The sequence below is a fragment of the Eulemur rufifrons genome, chromosome 14 (assembly GCF_041146395.1).
Source record: "Eulemur rufifrons isolate Redbay chromosome 14, OSU_ERuf_1, whole genome shotgun sequence".
In the NCBI taxonomy this organism is placed as follows: Eukaryota; Metazoa; Chordata; class Mammalia; order Primates; family Lemuridae; genus Eulemur; species Eulemur rufifrons.
Window position 1 is genome coordinate 26,377,909 of NC_090996.1, and position 20,260 is coordinate 26,398,168.

At 42.8% G+C, this 20,260-nt stretch overlaps 1 protein-coding gene across 3 annotated transcripts in view; it reads right to left on the reverse strand.

The window, feature by feature from the left end:
- Positions 1-20,260, reverse strand: part of MRTFB (myocardin related transcription factor B) — a 173,618-nt gene that overhangs the window by 15,302 nt on the left and 138,056 nt on the right. For 2 of the 3 annotated variants that reach the window (XM_069486905.1, XM_069486906.1), the window contains 5 exons: positions 12,588-12,725; positions 10,365-10,612; positions 5,261-5,393; positions 3,420-4,457; positions 1,806-1,961 (listed from right to left, as the gene is read on the reverse strand). In XM_069486905.1, the coding sequence (XP_069343006.1) occupies positions 1,806-1,961; positions 3,420-4,457; positions 5,261-5,393; positions 10,365-10,612; positions 12,588-12,725 (1,713 nt within the window). Of the gene's footprint in view, positions 1-1,805; positions 1,962-3,419; positions 4,458-5,260; positions 5,394-10,229; positions 10,613-12,587; positions 12,726-20,260 lie in introns of those variants that run through there. The other variant, XM_069486907.1, reaches the window with a different exon arrangement.

The following is a 20,260-nucleotide window of genomic DNA, read 5'->3' on the forward strand; positions in this document are numbered from 1 at the left end:
TCGTCTCGGAAACGCCTCTGTTCTCTGCGGTCCCCATCCAGGTCCTCGCCACCCATCCCCGGGATTCTGCCGCAGCCTCGCAGCCCAGCGTCCCCACTGACCCGCCGCTGCAGTTACATTCCTACAGCACGGACCCCATCAAGCCCCAGCCACACTCACTGGCTCTCCTGCCTTGGGGGTAAAATCCTAATCTCTGGCTGGCACGTGAAGCTTCTTCCTACCCGATCTCTTTTCCACCCTGCCTAAAACCTTACCCATGCTGTGTGGCTGCGGTCAATTTTCTAGTTTCTCGAAAATTTCTTTACATACTTGCAAGACCCCATTTAAAACCTGCCCTTTTCTGAGAAGCTGCCTTCAGGCTATCAGGCAGAGGTGAGAATTTCTTCCTGGGACTCCAAAATGTTCTGTTTAGAATCCTCATCAAGAGTCCCACACGTTTTTAGGTCCTTTTACAAATATGGCCATACTGCTGACATTGTGCCTGCATGTCACAGAACTTGGTTTGCTCATAAAAATATTTAATATATTTTATATCACTAACATTCAAAAAACCTCTCCCCGATATTATTATAAACATAACTATTTCTTAAGTGTGAAAAGTACATGTCTATGTACTCCAAACCATACATCATCTCTGGGTGATGACGTCTATAAATATGCTCTTGTTTGAAGAAGATAAATTTCCTTGTATTTTGTGAAAAATTACTTCCTTGAAACTGGAAGTAATGATTTCTAGTATTTTGAGACTTCGTGAAAAACCCTTCATTTATCCCCTCATATATCATTTTTCTCTGTCCTCCCCCAAACAAAACTGTCTTTGCACTTGAACATTTACTGAGCTTACAACTACACTAAAGTTATATTTTGACCTTTCCCAAACTCAGTAACGTGTAAGTCCCTTGTCACTGCACTTCTCGGGGATTCTGAAACAGCGCGGGTGTCGGTGTGACTGCTGCTGTCTGTCCTTACGGCTGCTTCAGCCCAGACGGTCCGCACGGCCCTAGGGCCGACCCACGGGTACCTCAGTATCTAGGTTCCCTTATGCTGAAGATTAAAACTCTGGGATTAACGCTTTTCAGGGTTTAAAATAGGAAGACCTGTTTCTGAGGCCTAAGACTTTTTGGCACAGAGATGGGTACACAGCTCCACCTGCTGGATAAGAGGGAATTTTGGTAACTTCGGGGTGATTTAGCATTGGGATTTTTTCAGCGGGGAGGACCCTGTGTGAGGACGCTGAGTCCTGGATGAACACCGTCACTGTAAAGATGAGGTGACTGAACTGAGAGGAAACAAGTGAACGTCCTCTGAGGCCAAACACCTAGGAAGGTGGTGAGCTGGAATGATAAGACCTGGCTCTTAATCTGCAAGATGGCAAACGCTTACAAATATGTATCAAGACCTTACTCAAGACAAAGATTGTAGAAGTATCTTTTTTATCTTCAAATATCATTTCCCAAGGAAGAGTATATTTTTTTCCCCACAATATGTTTAATTTTAAAAAGAAATTTATTTTAAAACTCAGTAAATTCAATATATGAGGACAAAAAAATAACCCCCCAAAACTTTGACAAAGCGGTTAGCCGTTCAAGCGAGCTATCTTTCAGTAGTCGAGTGCCCCTCCCCCGCCCCAAATAGCTGGATGATCTGCAGCCAGATGGCATCTAAGCTGACGCTCGCTCTGAGGGAGACGTCCCAGAAAAGGCTAAACGCGCTCCCCGAGGACCAGGCGTACGGGAAGACGCTGGGTGAGTGGACGGCTGGATGTTACCCTCGGCCACGTCTGCCCCTCGGTAGCGTCCACGCACCTTTCTGACTTGCTGGGGCTGACTGAGGACGTGCTGCGTGAAGGTGTCCTGTTTCTGAGGTGCGGTCGCGGCCAGGCCTGAGGACAAGGCGGCGGCGGGCATTTGTGCAGCGGTTGCTATCTGAGGCTGGGTCTGGATTCCTGCTTGTGGTGGAGTCTAGGAGAAGAATTTAAAAAAAAACCGATTGAATTGTCAGCATCAAAGCGTTAAGAGTTTAGACATGAACCCACGGTTCACTTAGGGATCGTATCTAAGGTGAAATAAGACAAGGTAGGCAGGCACACATTTCAGTTCCTCTGTACCTGAATCTGAACCGTAACAATTCTAACCAGAGAAGCACCAGACCAGTTACTTTCGTGCTCTTATTGTTAAGTAGCTAAGAGTTTCATTTGAAAAGTTTGAGAAACTAGGAAACTGATAGTAAGAACCTACAGCAGCTCTACACATAAGAAGTCAGGTATTGTTATACTTTTAATGGCAACGAAGATATCTATGCGACCTAAGTGTCCAAATTCCTGCTTTTAAGCGGTATGTGCCCTCTGTGGGGACGGCCAGCAATGTGCCAGGGCAGACACAGGCCCAAGTTTAAAACAGTTCTTGTTCCTACAACAGCAATGGAAGATTTGGACCAAAAAAAAAAAAAAAAAAAAAAAAAAAAAAAAATTTATTTTTAAGATGTATTATGGAGTAGACTTTAAATTTCACAGAGACCCTAAAGAGAAAACAGGGGAATTAAAAGGTTTCGTATACGCTAAAGGGCCTCGGGGCCATGCCTCCTGACCCCCGGGGTACAAGATTATTCCTCTCTGCTGTTTCAGGTGTTTGGGTACTCAAGGTTGAGAAGCACTGGCCCAAATGGTTTCTTGTTTACTTGTGGTCTGCATTTGGTTAAAACCTACCAAAAGCACGTTACGTGAAAACAACTTAAGGGAAACACATAGGTTATGTAGGCACAAAAGGGAATGTCATCCTCATCAGCGTTTTATCCTCTCTTTCAATAACATCTTCACTCTTAAATTTGTGGTCACATTTTCCTTAGTTTCGGCATCTTCGTGTTAGCAGTGCCTTTCAAGAACTCAACTGGGGAGGCAAAATACAAGGCTGAGTCTGAGAGGGAAAGCTCTGGCGTCAGAAGACCTAGGTTTAAATGCCAGCTCTGTCATTCGGCAAGTTGCCAAGCACCCCTTCCAGGCCTCGGTGTCCCTACTAGAGCTGGGCTGTGGCACTGGCACCTTCTGGGGGAAGGGAGGATGAAGTGCAGCCAGCCACTTGAAGTGCTGATGCTGTGCCCTGCGTGTGGACAGTGTGCACAGCAGCAGCTGGGATCCTAAGGATAAGGTCACTGGTATGCAGCACATGTCTCTACATGTGATGCTATGTTCATTAAAGGGAAAGGCTAACAGGTAGAAAAAACACCTCCTGTTTGTGTTTACTATATAAAAACAGCGCTAGCTATTTACATTTTTGAATAACCCTCCCACACACGCGCGAGTGTCCTGCAAGCATGAAGCCTGCTGTGGAGGCATTTATGAAAAAGCTCAGGCACGTCCGTCCTCAGCAGTCTCCATGCTATGCATGCTGTAAGGTAAAGTGGTTAGAAGACACACTCCACACCTGGAGCTTGAGGCTGCCTACTGGGAGTTGTACTGAGGTGACACTCGAGCCCTGGATGGACACCGGGAGCAGCAGCTGAGCAGTCTGTGTGGTCAGTAAAGCCTGGGGCTGAGCGACAACGGCAGGCGGTGGCTGTCCCTGGGAACTCACGTAAAACTGCGAGACGACGCTTTGCTGCTCCGCCTGGGGCACGGGGACCTCTTGCTTGATAACTACAGCCTTTTTGGCGACAAGGGTCTGGCCACCTGTGGAGACGGGCTGGGCCACAGGGTGGCTGGCTCCCGGGACAGGCTGCCGGGAGCTGGAGCAGTCAGGGAGCGAGGTCTCGTCTTTGACGCAGGAGCCGCCGCCGCCGTGTTTCTGATCTGCCTGGCTGCCGGAATGAGCTGGGGCGCCGGGCTGGGGTTCCAGCGGCCGTTGCTGCTGCCCTCGTTTTTCAACCTCCAGCTGCATTTTCAGCACTTCCACAAGCTTCTGCTCTTGTTCCAGTTTCCTCTTTAGCTCCTCGATCTGCTTCTCTTTCTCCTGGAGCTTGCGGTCCTTCTCAGCGGCGTCCAGTTCCAGGTTGGACAGCGTGCTGCTGGTGGGGCTCAGGCTGTCCTCGTTGTTTGCCACTCTCAGAGGAGAGGAACACAGGAACTGTGAGGGAGACATCATGGTCATGATCTCGGTGAAAGTGTCTGCCATGCTCGTGTCATCGGTGCTGAGGCTGGACTGTTCGGAGGGAGACGGCGAGATGGGCAGAGGGGAATGAGCGTTTTCCACCCGGGCAACGTTGCTGCTGCCGGCAGATGGCAATTCTGCCTTGAAAGTGGAGACTGAGCTAGTCACGGCGTTATGTAGTGTTGTAACCGGCAACGCCACGGTCACTTCTGGGTTATTGGTGACGATGGCTGACGATGACACTGCCACGATGCTGCCAGCGGCCAGGCTGCTGCTGTTCACTTCCTGGTAGGGTTTCAGGCGTTCGATGAGGTCCGGTTTGGTGCCCGATACCGGCAGACCCCTTAACTTCAGTTCTGTTTTCAGTTCTGATACCTGGAGGTACAAACAGAGCAGATCTCTTGGCATTATGCCTGACAAGTCTGTGGCACACTTTAGTGATGGGAAAGGAACCCACGTCTGCCAGACAACTCCATGTTACTGCGTATCTGAAAGTGGGACCGATTTTCTTTTGACACAAACACATATACTACACACGTGAAGCACGGGGAAGGCCAGTGATAACGTGAGGGTTTTAGAGGGCAACTCCTCTTTTATAACAAAGAAAAGATACACTACCAGGAATGATGATGATGATAACAGCTACGTTTACTGATTGGCTCCCATGTGCAAGACACTGTTGGAAGCACTTTACTGTTTCAACCAGTCTTCCCATGACCCCATGAGGTGTCGGTATTAGTCGTCTTTCCCTTTTACAGATGAGGAGAGCAAGGCAGACAGGCTGAAGCACTCGTCCAAACTACCACAGACAATAGAAGGGTGGGCTGGGACAGAAACCTAGGAAGGGTGGCCCTGGAGCTCACGTTCTTAACTGTTACATTTTCCTGCTCTCCCAAACTTGGCCTTGGGCAGGGAAAAAAAAAAATCACAGCTTCTGGAATCCAACAGAACTGGGAAGGTGTCTGCACAAGGTACAAGCTCAGTAAATGAGAGTTATTATTGGTCATTTAAAAAGAAATTTAATGGAAGTAAAAAGAAAATACCTCTATAAAGATCATCCTATTGTTGGGAAAGTGGAACATCTATTGAAAACCACTGACATCTGCTAGACAAATCCGGCACAGCGTTTACGTTTCTGTGGTCTTTATGGGTGAATAAGCTGTACTGGGAGTTATCACCTTTAAGTCATCCAAGCTAGAAGGCAGAGGTCCTGGCTTTCTCACAGGAGCAGGTGTATTCTGTCTTGCTGTGGTAGGTGTGGTATTGTTCAATGCTGAATTCCCACTGTTGTTATTTTTGTCACTGAGTGGCCTTCAAAAGAAAAAGAAAATTAGAGTTTATAATAAAATAATTTCTAGATTTTACATCGCTTCTATTAACGATTTGACTAACTTATAAAGAGAAAAATACCATGGTTATGGATTGGAAGACTCAATATTGTAAAGATGCCAACTAAATCGGATTCCCAGTAAAATCCCTGCAGGTTTGGCTTGTTTGGTGGAAATTTAGAAGGCAATCCTAAGCTTCATGGACATGCAAGGACCAAGAATGGCCCTGGCATTCTTGAAGAAGAAAAGCAAGGCTGGGAGAGTCACGCCACCAGGTATCAATGTGTATCACAAAGCCAGCTGTTCACGCGGTGCGGAGCCGAGGCAAGGACGGAACAGACAAGTGGGCGAGAATGGAGAATCGCGCACGTGGGCCCTTATGTTATCAGAGAGATGATGCCGCAGTGCAGTGGTGGAAGAGTGGTCCTTCCAGTGAGCGGGGCTGGGCCCAAGTGGATATTCACACAGAAAAAATACAGCTCTTGATCAACTCCGACGTTGCATCATTCTCCAAAATCTAAATGTGAATTATGAAAGCAATGAAGCTTTTAGAGGAAAACTTAGGATAATATCTTCATGGCCTTTGCATAGGCAAAGATTCCTTAAACAGGACATAAACAGCACCAAGTAGTAGGGGGACTTAAGACGGTGAAAAGTCAAGCCACAGAACAGGACAGGGTATCTGTCATGCATATTTCGGACAAAGGCCTCATCTAGAATATTACAAGTTAGTAAGAAAAAGAAAACCCAATGGAAAAATGGGTTTTCCCATTTTTGAACAGATGTATCACCAGAAAGTATATCCAAATGGTCAATAATTATGTGAACAAGGGCTTAACCTCACTAGGTATGAGGAAAATAAAAATGCAAATCATGACAAAACAGCCGTGCACACCCAGCAGAACTGCTCTAACGAATAAGACTGATGATACCAAGTATGTAGGACAACCAGAACGCTCATACACTGCTGGCAGAAGCGTGAATTGGTGTATGCACTTTGGAAAACTGTTTAATATATTAAAGAAAAACATCTGTCTATCCTATGATCCAGCATTTCCATTCCTAGATAGACATGTGACAGAGAGACACATGTATGTGTACCAAAATATGCAGACTAGAACATTCATTATGGCATTATTCATAATGGTCCCAACTGGAAGCAACCCACCTGTCCATTAAGAGTATGACGGACGGATACATTATGGTATAGTCACACATGGAACATTAAACAGAAATGAAAATTACTGCTATGTGCACCAATAAAGATGCACATGACAAACAATGTTCAGGAAAAAAGGCCAGCTACTAACGTGTACTGTTAGATTACATTTATATGAAGTTCACAAATAGGCAAAACTCATCTAGGGGGATAGAAGTCAGGATAGTCACTAAGAGGGGACCTAAAGGGGGCTTTTGGGATGCTGATAATGTTCCATTTCTTGGTTTGGATGGGGGGTAGAGGGGTGTATTTACTTTGGCATCAATTTTCACTTACAATTTATAGACTTCTCTGTATGTAAGTTATTCTTCAATTTAAAAAGTTTACATAAAAGAAACTGGTGCATCAGTTGTCAGATTCTAAAATTAGGTGCTTTGCACTAATTTCCCCAAGCCCCTTTCCACATCAAAGCCAGATCCCTCCTTAACATCTTCCAACTGTGACACTCTTGGCTTCCTTTTCTGATGGTTGATACCTATTAAAGGTACACGCGACGGTTGACACTATAGCCAATCCCACTGCAGCCTCAGGCTTCACTGTCACATACAAAGCCTTGGTGCTGAAGCCAAAGAGACTTGGAATTCCACCACCTAAAATAGGGATCTGAGGTGACAATGCTTGTGGGTGACAGCCAGTTGGAGGAGATTTCTCCAAGGAGGTTCAGGAAGCCTGGGGTGGAAGCCAATGCTGGCTCTGTCAACAGCTCACTCCTTTTTTTTTTTTTTTGAGACAGAGTCTCACTCTGTTGCCCAGGCTGGAGTGCCGTGGCATCATCATAGCTCACTGCAGCCTCAAACTCCTGGGCTCAAATGATCCTCCTGCCTCAGCCTCCTGAGTAGCTGAGACTACAGGCACACACCACCACACACGGCTAATTTTTTCTATTTTTGGAGAGACGGGGTTTCGCTCTTGCTCAGGCTGGTCTTGAACTGAGCTCAAGCAATTCTCTTGCCTCAGCCTCCCAGAGTGTTAGGATTACAGGCGTGAGCCACAACACCTGGCCAACAGTTAACTCTTGACATTCATCTTGAGGTCTTTTTAACCTGCCTGAATTCTGTTGAAATTAAACATAGTTTTTGAGATGAAGTTTCTTGAAATTTGGATGAAATGACAAATATTGTATGTATCATTATTCTCCTTTCTAAAAATTCAACTTTTAAATCTCACGTTAGAGTTGTAAAAATATTTTCTTTAAATCAGTGTTTCTCAACCTAATTTTCATTCATTATTATCCCCCCAAGGAGGCTTTCAGACATTTTTCTCCAGATCGCCCTCCCCCTGAAGTATCAACACCACAGATGCGTTGTATGTGTCTATGTGTCATATACACGTCTGTGCTTTATTACATAAAAGAGTAGTATCTCTCCCGAACCACCTTTTGTTCCTTTGTAATATCATCCCGTTGAGAATGCACAATTTAAAGTAATTGTTCTATTCATGCTATCTTTTTGGTTGAGATTCTGCAATACTCTATTTATGATTAACAGTTTGGTGTTTAATTCAATCTTTAACAAATAGGTTAATCTATTTTTGTCTTAAATCAACGGAGAGTAAGTGAGGGGTAGCTGCCAAATGTGATCACTGTGCAGATGAGAGACCTGAAGTTCAGAGGGATGACGTGGCCTTCCACGACTTTCTGTGCCCTTTCAGTGAGTGTGCGGACAAACTGGGTTTGCCTAGAAACTCGTCTCTTCTGGCTTTGGCTCCCTTCCGTGGTATCAAAGGGCTGGTACCATACAGGTAAAATCACACTGCTCTGGACACTATAGGACTTTCAGTTTCCTGGAATTTTGGGAAAGCTAAGCAATGTGTTAGAAAACAAGGTCTCCATTTTTAGGATCTGGAAATCAAACAGGACTTATGTTTAGTCTTTGTGTGGTGAAGCAATACTCAAAGGTGAGTGTTTAGTTCCTGGATCTTTTTGTATGGTATTTCCCTTGGGCGGGCTTGGTTGTCATAGCGGTGGGAATGGGCGAGGAGCAGAGCGGCATTGAGGCCTTAGTGGAAAGACAAATTGGGAAGAGTGCAGCTGCCGCACACCTCAGGTGTGTTCTTCCCATCTACGAGGCCAGCCCACACAGCCACGTTGTTCCACTGCAGAAAAAGACTGTTTCATAGATGGATAGCGCGGAAAATCCTTTTTCAGGGTTTTCAGTTGCAGTTTCCTCATCTGGGAATGGGGTCAACAACAGCAATTCTTCCTAGACTTACGGTGAGGATGGCGTGAGGCGTTAGGCACAGTGCCTGGTGCCTTGAAAGGATAACAGTAAATAGCCCTGAGCCACCGTTATTGTCATTATTGTTGGTGGCCGATGCCAGAGGAGGGCGGCAGTGGAGGATGCCTCCCAGCGCCTGGACGAAGTGCCGAGTAGCAGCAGTTTGTCTCTGATTCTCTTCCAATTCTCCGTGGCCTTCCCTGGGTGCCTTCCAACGTCAACAGCTCACTCGGGCCTGCTTGCTCTTAAAATAATATCATGCTACAGAATTCCTTCTCCTTTATCTCCATGCCTTGATTTTTTAGATTTAGTGAGGTCTGAATTACTAATAGGTTTAATCTTCCTCAAGATATCTGAATCTTAAGAGAAAAAAAGCATTGATAATCATTCACATATGAGAAGATGTTTCTTAAGAGATAAGCTTTTTAGGGGGTTTTTAATCCCTTTCTACTCCTAGAAAATAGGGGCGCCTATGGTGGATGCTGAGTTTACACGTGGAAAACAGAAGTAAAGATTCTACAGGTCATGTGAGCATGAACCGAACGGCTTGATCACAGAGAACAATTTTTCCTTGTAATGAACGAGCTTTTGCATCTTCTTCTAGAGTTGAATGCCAATTGTACTTTCCCCTGGAACGTTAGGGAAATTATGTTTCTTAAAAAAAGAAATATTCGGGGTGTATATCTAGAAATTTCCTGTATTACCTAATTAAAGTTAGCTATGGCTATCTTGCTATGCCTGTGGTCTCAGGAACTGTCAGAACTCACTGCCTTGGGTCCCTCACAGTTGGGTTCAGACTTTGGAAACATCTCCCTTCCCCGTAGCTGCTGGTCCCCGAGACCTTTAACTGTCTTTGGAAACCCCCTTGGCACCGTCAGTGCCCTGCCCTTGTCGCGTCCATCCATACCAGGATGGAACTTTCTCCCCTGCGTTTCGGTCTCACTGCGTCAGCACTGCCCCCTGCCACGCTCTGCTGTCTGTCACAGCGAGGAACGTCTTCTGCTCCACCTCGGGTACCTCCAGACACTGGCTCTACTCAGTATCGTCTTCTACTTCTCCTAAAAAGTAATCGCATCTTCTGTTCAGATGTTTCTCACCGACCGATACACAGCGCTGTGCTTACTCCTTCCTCTGCGCTGGGAAGGGCCCTTCTGAGCCCCTCCACAGACCAATATCCTGCCTCTCCCCCGAGGGTCTCCTTGACCATTCCAGGTTTTATGCCCACCTGTGTCTTCTCATGCCGGGGCTTACACGTCACCTGCTTATCTCATAGCATCTAGGACTGTTGTGAGTACACACCAGGCAAACCTTTCCTGGGTGAATAACTGTGAAAAGGCATTTCTAACTTGTAAAAGTTCAGAACCTATTCTGGAGGACAGAGACAAAATGAAAATAATCATTGAGCTCAACTAAATCAGCACATCCAACCTTCACTCATTTATGGCTCCTCATAAAGAAACCATAGTGAAATCCACGCCCTGCAGCCAGCAGTGCCCCCGCCCGCCCCCCCGGCCCGTACTTGAATGGCGCAGGCAGGATGGTCTGGTAGTTGTAGTGCTGCTTCTGCTGGCTCAGGATCTGCAGCTGCAGGAACAGTTGCTGCTGCTGGAGCAGGCGGGCGTAGTTGGAGTCCATCTGCGGCTCGTTCTTCTCCCCCTTCTGATCTGGTGGAATGTATTGGTGGTACTTTAACTTCTTGACCCGTGGTTTGGGGTCTTTGCACTTTTTGCTACGGTGTTTGTCGTTTGGATTCTTGGGATGGCTTTGCTATGTTTGAGAAAAAGAAAATAAGAGCATTTAAAGAGATGTCACCACATGAAATCTATTATGTGAGCCTAAATGATTTGAAATTAGAAAGCAATGCACCTTAGAAACAGGTACAGCCACTTTGGAAAGCAACATGCTAAACACATTTCAAGAGCCGTGACAAGCCTGAGCCAGAGCAAGGCTTTGTCTCTACAAAAAATAGAAAAATTAGCCAGGCATGGTGGTGCGCGCCTGTAGTCTCAGCGTCTTGGGAGGCTGAGGCAGGAGGATGGCTTGCGCCCAGGAGTTCAAGGTTGCAGTGAGCTATGATGAGGCCACTGTATTCTAGTCCGGGCAACAGAGCAAGACACCGTCTCAAAAAAAAAAAAAAAAAAGCACCATGACATCTGCATATTTACTTTGACCAGGACATTTTCTCCTGCAGGCTTGCTCCCTCTGGGTACGGGCAGGATGCTCAGCCCAGCACTATCTAGTCAAATTCAGCAGTCACCTTGGGTCCCCTGTGTAGACAGGCTGTAAGTGCTTACATAGATTATCTTGTAGTGATAATATACAACGGGGAAGAGATTAGCTATACATCACTATCACCATGTAATATTACCATGGATCTCTCATCTTTTTTGTAAATTTTTTTCCTTCTTGACATTTAACTTGACCTCATCTTATGATTAAGAATGGGATGACTTTTTCCTGAATTTCTCAGTGGACTTTCTACTTTTCAGTGTTCAGATTATAAGATAACTTTGAAAAAAAAAAAGCCAGAAATTCAAAGAATGGGAGATACAGAGAACCAAGGCATCAGCAGGGAAAGACAGGTTGGCATTCAGACCCTCTTTGTGGGACATGCTTGGGGATGTTGGAAGAGGAGGTAAGAGCTGATTTTATCGGCACAGTTGCTACTTGCCACCCCCTGGAATTTCTGGCTCCAATGCTAAGCAGTGGTAGACAGTGAACTATATTGAATAATGCTTGGCCACACTGCTCCAGGAAGGTCAAAGACGGGGACAGTTCCAGGGCACAGATGGAAATGGGGACATGCACTGTGCCAATCTGAAAGTCACTCCCCTACCTCACACGGGCGCCGCAAGAGGCTGAGAAGGCAGGGAGACTAGATTGGAATGCGGGAGATGGGGCCCTTCCTGGGTTTGTCACTTCTTTGGGCATCAGTCCCCTCCCCTGGAAGGTGGTAAGAGATAGCTAACTCATCTGTAGTTTTAAAAGTTTGTCATCTGTGTTCTGCTAGTTTTGGCAAAAGCCATCTCTGAAACGATTTAACTATTCCTTAGTTTATTACCCCCCCTTACTTTATTTAGACGGTCTAAATGTAATTTTAAGAACTTTAAAAATGTACTGTATATTAAAAATTTTAATCTTCCTTGGGATTTATTCCAACTGAGTTATTTCAACCAAGCGAAATGTAGGGAACAGTGCCACAAATCTGAAGCTCCTCTGAAGAACAAACCGAGCTTCATCTAGCCAAATCTGCTAAATCAAAAAACGTATCTGCTTCTCCAAAGCCTTTAACCTGTAGCATAATATATCTGGAATACCACCGAGTTGACCTTGCACATCAAAGTCCAAAGCCGTGTTACTACTGAAGACATCTGTTTGTGAGACTCGCGGATCTCACGTGCTGCACTGAAGCAACTCGACCTTCCTCTGTTTCTCTCTGTTGCGTCTTAGTGGCCTGGCGGGCAGCAGAACTGGGAACCGCTGATGAAATGACTCCTAAAGCCTTTCTGCATAGCCCCAGTATCTTCATACAGACCAAATTTTGTGCTATTTTTCTGTGACTATAGGACAGTTTCATACACAAAGGCCCTGGTCTAGCAAGTCCTTCCACAGTTTGGTTTTCAAAGCTTCGGGCTAAAAGGCAGGCCGGGTAACTTAGATCAAAGCCTCTGTCCTCCATTCACAGGGCTGCAGACAGAGGCACAGGTAAAGCCGCTCCACCCAGCGTGGCCAGAGTACCCACCTTTACCAGTGCTGGGCCGGGCTTTGCTGAGGACACAGTGTTTGCAGGGAGGACGGGAGCTGTGGACCTTGGGGGAGGCTGATCCGCAGTCGGAGGAGTTTTCAAGAATTCAGGAACTGCTGGGGACACTGAAGTAAACTGGTGGAAAAGGCAGAAAAGGAACCAGTCTGTGAAATTAATGACCGTGAAAACAGAAAAACTGGAATTACAAGAGAATGACCTCATTTAAAAAAAAAAAAAAGTCCAGTAGAAAAGAAACAAAGGAAGAATATACTATTGTGTCTGAGACTGAGATGGTGGAGGAACGTGCTTTACTTCAGTGGAGTGAATTATTTAGTCTTTGTCCCAGCAGCAATGATCAGCTAAAGCTAAATAAGGTTACAGTGACTAAACTCTAGTGTTTTCTCAGAAAAATGGTCAGAACCGCCCTTTTTTGGCAGGAAGAAAAGTCCAAGCCTCCTGTAAAAAATGGTCAAAACAATATAAGGTATTCTTAAGGTTTACTTGCCATATAGGTGACATTGTCCCTGGCTAATTTAAAATGTGACAGTCTTTGTTACGGAGCCTGATGCATCCCTCTGCCACACCCCAGACCTGTGGTCAGGCAGCATCTCCTCCTGGACACCTGGCCGACCCATGTGGCTTAAATGTCCCTTACAAGGTATGTTCCTGTTGCTAACCTGGCGAGCACTCTCAGGAACTCTATCCCCCCACTTCTTGCAAAAGGAGGAGAACTACAGAATACATTCTGGTAAGATTGATTTGTTCCACTGTTAGTGCCCACTTAAGAAGCTACCTTGTTACCCGGCCCAAGTCAATGATTACTGAATCTCAATTTCTATATTAACAAAGGAAACTACGGGAGGCTTTGCTAGGTTTTATCAATTCTTACCAGCAATCACTTTAAGTAGATTTTAAGTATTCACTTACTGGAAAGAGACGTCACTACTGTAATAAACCAATCAAATGTGTATTGACCACTCTTTGGACTGACTTATTACCCGCCTTATGTTTAAGAAAAATGTCTTCCTTGATCATTTTCACTTCCCCGAACAACTCTCAAACTCATCACACCAACAATCAAAATCAATTCCCTTGTTAAAGTATGTGGGTTTAAAAATAGCAAACTGTGTTTTTCCTCCTTAAAATACCGGAAAACTCAGAGGGCTATTAGCAGCAAGAAATATGAAGCCTTGTGCGTACTAGTTACTCAATAAATATTTGTTTACTTGATGAATGGACATTCCTTCTGGCTTTACTCATGCGAGGTCACATCCTCAGTCCAGCTGAGGCCGCGTGTGGCGACTGCGCGATTAACTGTACGTGCCCATGTCAGCTCTGAGGTTTTTGCCATTGATTTCAGCTTTTAAGTAATTATTAGTAACCATAAGTGTTGACAATATAAAAGACTGACTTTGTAGCGATGGCTGTACTCAGTTTCATTTTTAAACAGACATGAAGGAAAAGGGCTCATCCTAGAGCTGCAACACCTACGTTGCAGGCAGACTTCTGTCCCCAAATAGCCCTGCGATGGTGGGCTCCTCAGTGAACCTCTGACCAACCGGGCCTCATGCTTAGCGTGAAAGATGATGCTAGCTGATCACTCCCTTACTGGATGTGATGTTAATTGTTTTCCTTTTGCCTTGCATATTTTTCAGAAATGAGGGTACTTATTTCTGGGTTGATTTTCACACAAGGAAAAAACATTCGTTGGCTGTTATATAACTGGTATATGAAGCAGAATCAAATGTTGGAATTTGGAACTACATATATTCCTTTTCAGATAAATTCTGCTAACCTGGTCAAGCTGTTTCACCAGTCCAGCCCCCTCTGACTGATGAATTTGAGAGCAGTAAGTGTTAATAATGTGAAAAATAATGCAGGAGCATGGATGTGGCATCAGTTGTAATATTTATGAAAACATTTTGCCTGTATTTCTAGACTGCACCTAGCAGACTTCAGCCTTGATTGTTGACACTCACCAGCTCTTTCAGTATTTCAGTGTGACTTTGCTACCCAGAAAACCACAGAACCTGGCATAACACGAGAATAACCCAATGGAAATACAGTGATTGTTAACTCTACCTCATCTGAAGATAAATTCTAGTTGAAACGGGAGAAATGTCTAAACTCCTCTACATTTTTCCAGCCTTTTTATTGTTCCTGGGAAAGGACCAAAACTCCACTTAGATCATTTCTAGATGTTAGGTTTCTAGTAGCTAAAGTTACCAAAGAATTTGAATATTAGGAGTTCTGAGATGACAGTATTCCAAAAAGGATTAAAAGAGTATCCAGGCCCTATGGGATACTTAATCTTATTTTGTTTCACAGAAAATTGAGCAGTATGTTAAAATCTTAAAAGAATACTATGTAAATAGGGTTAAGTTGCCACACAGACCTAAGTTCACCTTATGTTCTATGAAAATTTAATTTCAAAATGATTCAGATTCATTTTCCCAAAGAAACAAAAAAGCTGCAAACTTTGTTTTGTCTTATTGGATCCCGGTCACTGTTTCTATTACAGGTCTCATGATCTCCAGTTCTTTAATTTTACATCATAAAAGAAAAAAACTCAAAAGAAGGCACTTTCAATCTTAAAGATTGACTTTTCTCTTACTAGAAATTGCTACGGGAAAGTTCTGCTACAAGAGAGAAAATAGCACCTAACACTTCAGTTGTCTGCACTGGTTCCTTCTGCAGAAGGCGCACTTGCCAAAGACCAATCATTGCTCCTGGGTAACTAACTTCCTCTTTCTCATTTGGAACTTCTTTAAGCTGGCTTGAGGGATAGAGACAGGATATGTAAAAACAAAGCTTTTTTGTATTGTAGATTTTAAATCTATAATGTGTTTTCAATTTAGGATGCAGCAGAGTTCTTAATTAAGATGGCAGTATGCAAACAAGAAATTAAAAATGCAATATTCTTTAAATATTGTTTCCACATTCTAATCCACAGACAAATAAAATGAACAATGAATGAGTTGAATATAAACCAACACATTTTATGTGTTTAATAGATGAATATTTTATGTAAAATTCTAGCTTTGTTAAAATGTATCACCTAGTACTGACCATTTGTTTCTGTAACATATAGCTTTAAGCATTTTGAGAACAAGTAAACATTAAAAGTGAAAAAAGTGAATTTCGTAGCACAAAATCTAGTGGACATTCAGTTGGTGTACTTGGTTTGCATGTATCCCATTTTAAGTGTGCCTTTTAACATAGTAAAATATATATCACATAAAATTTACCATTTTTAAGTGTATGGCATTAAGTACATGTTTACATTGTTCTGTAACCATCTGTCATCTCCAGACTTTCTCGTATTTCCCCATTCCCTTCTCCCCCCAGCCCCTGGCGACCATCCTTCTATTCTCTGCTATGATTTTAACTGAGTATCTCATGTAAATGGAACCACATAGTTATCTGTCCTTTGTGATTGGTTTATTTCACTTAGCATAATGTTTAAGGTTCATCCATGATGTACATACTGCAGAACTTCCTTAAAGGCTGATTAATATTCCTACGTACATATATATATATATATAGAGAGAGAGAGAGAGAGAGAGAGACACCACGTGCGTGTGTACAGTTTGTTTATCCGCTCATCTGTGGACACTTGGGTTGCTTTCACATTTTGGCTATTGTGAATAATGGTGCCATGAACAGGGCTATACAAATGTCTGTTCTAATTCCTGCTTTTAATTCTTTTGGGCATATATTGAGAAGTGGAACTGCTGGATCAAATGCTAATTCTATTTTAAATTTCTTGAGGAACTGACATTTCTATAGTGGCCACACCATTTTAAATTTCTACTAACTGCATAAGAGTTTCAGTTTATCCACATCCATCCAAAACTTATTTTCTGTTGTGTTCTTTTGACAGCTGCCATCATAATGGGCATGAAGTGGTATCTGGTGGTTTTGATTTGCATTTCTTTAATGGTTAGTGATAGGGTGTCTTGTCATGTGCTTATTAGATGTTTGCATATCTTCTTTATTGAAATATCTACTCAAATCCTTTGCCTATTTTTGAATTGGGGGTTTTAGTCATGGGAGTTCTTTACATATACTGGATACTAATCCTGTCTTAATCTGTTTTGTGTTGCTATAACAAGATTCCTGGGGCTGGGTCATTTATAAAGAAAAGAGGTTTATTCAGGGCATGGTTCTGCAGGCTGTACAGGAAGCACGGCACTGAGTCTGCATCTGATGAGGGCCTCAGGATACTTTCATTCATGACAGAAGGAGAAAGAGAGCAGGGATTTGCAGAGGAAGCAAGAGATGGGGGAGATGCCAAACTCTCTTTAACTGCCAGCTCTTGGGGGAACTAACAGAGGGAGAACTCACCCACAAGAGAGGGCACTGATCTATTCGTAAGGGATCTGCCCCCATGACCAAAATGCGTCCCGTTAAACCCCACCTCCAACATAAGGTTTGGAGGGGACAAACATCCAAACCATAGCAAATCCTTATCAGATGTGATTTGCAAATATTTTCTCTCAGTCTTTGGGTTGGTTTTCACTTGATAATGTCCTTTTGTGCACAAAAGGTAATTTTGATGAAATGTAATGATCTGTGTTTTCCCTTGTTGTCTTGGTGTCATCCAGGAAATCATCGCCAAATCCAATGTCATGAAGCTTTCCCCTATTATATTTAGGTCTTTGTCCACTTGAGTTAATTTTTGTGTGTGATGCTAGGGAAAGAACCAAATTCATTCTTTTGCATGTGGATATCCAGTCTTCCCAGTACCACTTGTTGAAGAGACTATTTTTTCCCCATTGGATGGTCTTGGCACCTTTGTTGAAGATCGTTTGACCATATATTTGAGGGCTTATTTCTGGGTTCTCTGTTTTATTCTGTTGGTCTGTATGTCTGCCTGTATGCCAGTACCACACAGTTTGATTACTGTAGCTTTGTAGTAAGTTTTGAGTTCAGGAAGTGTGAGACTTCCAACTTGGGTTGTCCCTTGAGATTTTTTTATCTCTGTAAAAATCATTATTGGGATTTTGACAGGGATTGTATTATTGAATCTGTAGATTGCTTTGGGTAGTACTGACATATTAACAATATTAAGTCTTCCATGAGTACAGGATGTCTTTCCAACCAGTCACCTGGGTGAACCACACATAGGCTAGAATGTTGCACACAATTTCTGTCCCTGCTGTCTGGAGGGGGAGGGGATTAGGAATTTCCCAACTGGACCATGCTGGGGAGGGGTGGGCATGGGCGAGTGAAAACACCATGAAATTTCCTTTTTGAATGTGGCTTTTTTCTTAATTGGGCATTTGCTTGGAGGGCACAGATCTTTGACTGGTTTCCAGAGTACCTATAAAGTTATTTTAGTCAGTCTGTAGTTCATTTAATGTTTCCATGTGAGAATAAGAGCCTGGACCTTCCTATTCCACTGTCTTGTTGATGGGCATTATCTTTTAGAATGACATTTTCCATCACTTGTGAGACAGTGTTAAGCATATGAATACATGCATAAAATCTCAAAATGTGTGAGTTTAATACTTCTAATAGTTCTATTATAACCAATACTACTACAATTAAAATATTGCCACAAAGGAAAGGGGTGATCAGGCAGATTACCATCAACCTACTCTTATCATTAAGGAATCTGTTATTTGTAGTAGTAACTCCATAGATGGATCAACATAGAAATTTCATTAATACTGTGGATTGACTTTAGGAAAACTTAGATAATATGTGACAACTTTGTAAAATAGATTATATTCTCCAAAATAATGTGGAATGTCTGTTACAAGGTTGGTGTGACCATGTTGGTGATTCACAAGTTAGTCTAAGTGACCACTATAGGTCAGAATGTAGGAGAATAGTAAGTTAGTATTAGAATTACTATTAATTCATTTTTGGTAACTGAGTTATGATACTTGAGTACACTATATGAATGAAAGAAATAATGTTATAGATCTTTTAAGTAACTTCACAGTTAAGGCTAGAAATCAAGTCAAAATCCAAATCCTAAAAGTGACAGAGCACTCTTGACACGTAAGTTATGTAAAACATAACTGAAGGAGTAGAAATTAGAGTCAATGTCTTTGATTCAGGCTTTCATTGATAAATAATCCCAATTTGACTTATTATAAATACTTAATATATATGTACATAGCTTACCTATTATATTAGACCTCATTCTCTTTGTTAGCTTAAATCTACGGTTTCTGCATTATTTGGCAAAGATCATATATCTGAAAGTTACTTAATGCAATGAAAAAAAAATAGTTTATCAAAGTCTCCTAAGCTTATCTTCCTGAAAATACTCAGAGTAGCTGACCAACCAGGTTCCTTTTAGCACTACTAGGCTTTGAAAATGAACACAAATTGTCAGATCATGCTTACAGTTAAACATCTGGGTTACAGTTAAATATCTGGGTGTTTACAATAAATGATTCATTAAAGGGCTTAAGAAATGGCTGAGAGAAAAGAGTCTCCAGATTAAAAGGACCACTGTAACAGCTCCTAGTGTGCACATCTGGCTATTCTTAATTTTCTACAGCTTTCCATTGTTCGAGAGTTGCTTAAGCATAAAATAAATCGAGCTCTAGTATGTGATGTGTGTTCCATTAATATTTTGGTAAATTCCTTTCTAGCGATACTTTGATCAGAATTAAAAAGAGAAAAAGCCAAGGATAAGCAGTTTTAGTCTTTTGCAGACCACACAGAAATACATATTTCAAAGAAGAATTTTTTTAATACTGTGAGGTCATTAGCATTTTAGCTGTGGGTTTGCAAGAGAAGTGCCTGAATGATCTGTTCTTTACCTAGATGCTAACATGTTAATTCTTTTTTTGTAGAGAATATTTCTCATATTTAAGTACTTTCTGTAGGACTTAATCCTCTGGTATCTGTGTGTTCTGAAAAAGAATTAAGAAGACTGTATGTCATAAGACATTTTGGAGTAAAGCAAGGCATAAAGAAATCTCAAGCCTAATTTTCTCTTATCTATAAATGCAACTTTTAAAGAACCTAAAAGAAATTCCCTGCACGGGCTTGAGCTTTATATCAGGTCAAGTACAAAAAAACAAACAGGGAAACTGGAAAAATGTGTTTAAGCCGTAGGATTAGATGTATAGCACAAAATGATGATTAATTGACATATGAAAAAACCTGGCTGAGTGCAGTGGCTCACCCCTGTAATCGCAGCACTTTGGGAGGCTGAGGCAGCCAGCAGTTCGACACTAGCCTGGGCAACACAGTCAGAACCTCTCCCTACTAAAAATTAAAAAAAAAAAAAAAAAAATTAGCTGGGTGTGGTGTCACGTGCCTGTAGTCCCACCTATTTGGGAGGCTGGGCGGGAGGATCGCTTGAGCCCAGGAATTTCAGGTTACAGTGATCTATATTTGGACCACTGTACTCCAGCCTAGGTGATAGAGTGAGACCCTGTTTCTAAAAAACAAAGAAAAGAAAAGAAAAGAAAGAACTTGGCTCAGGTAAACAAGAAACAAAGTAAAATCTATGGCAAAGCTCTTTAAGGCATGGGCTGTGGACCTTTCCCTGTGAAGACACAAGTATAGGAAGTTACATAGAAATTTGATGTTACCCCACCACTTCCTGTACTTTAAACAAACTAAGAAACAAATCACACTAGTCGTTCACTACAGCCAATCTGAGGAGTGGTCTATAGTAACTCTTCTCCAAGAGCACC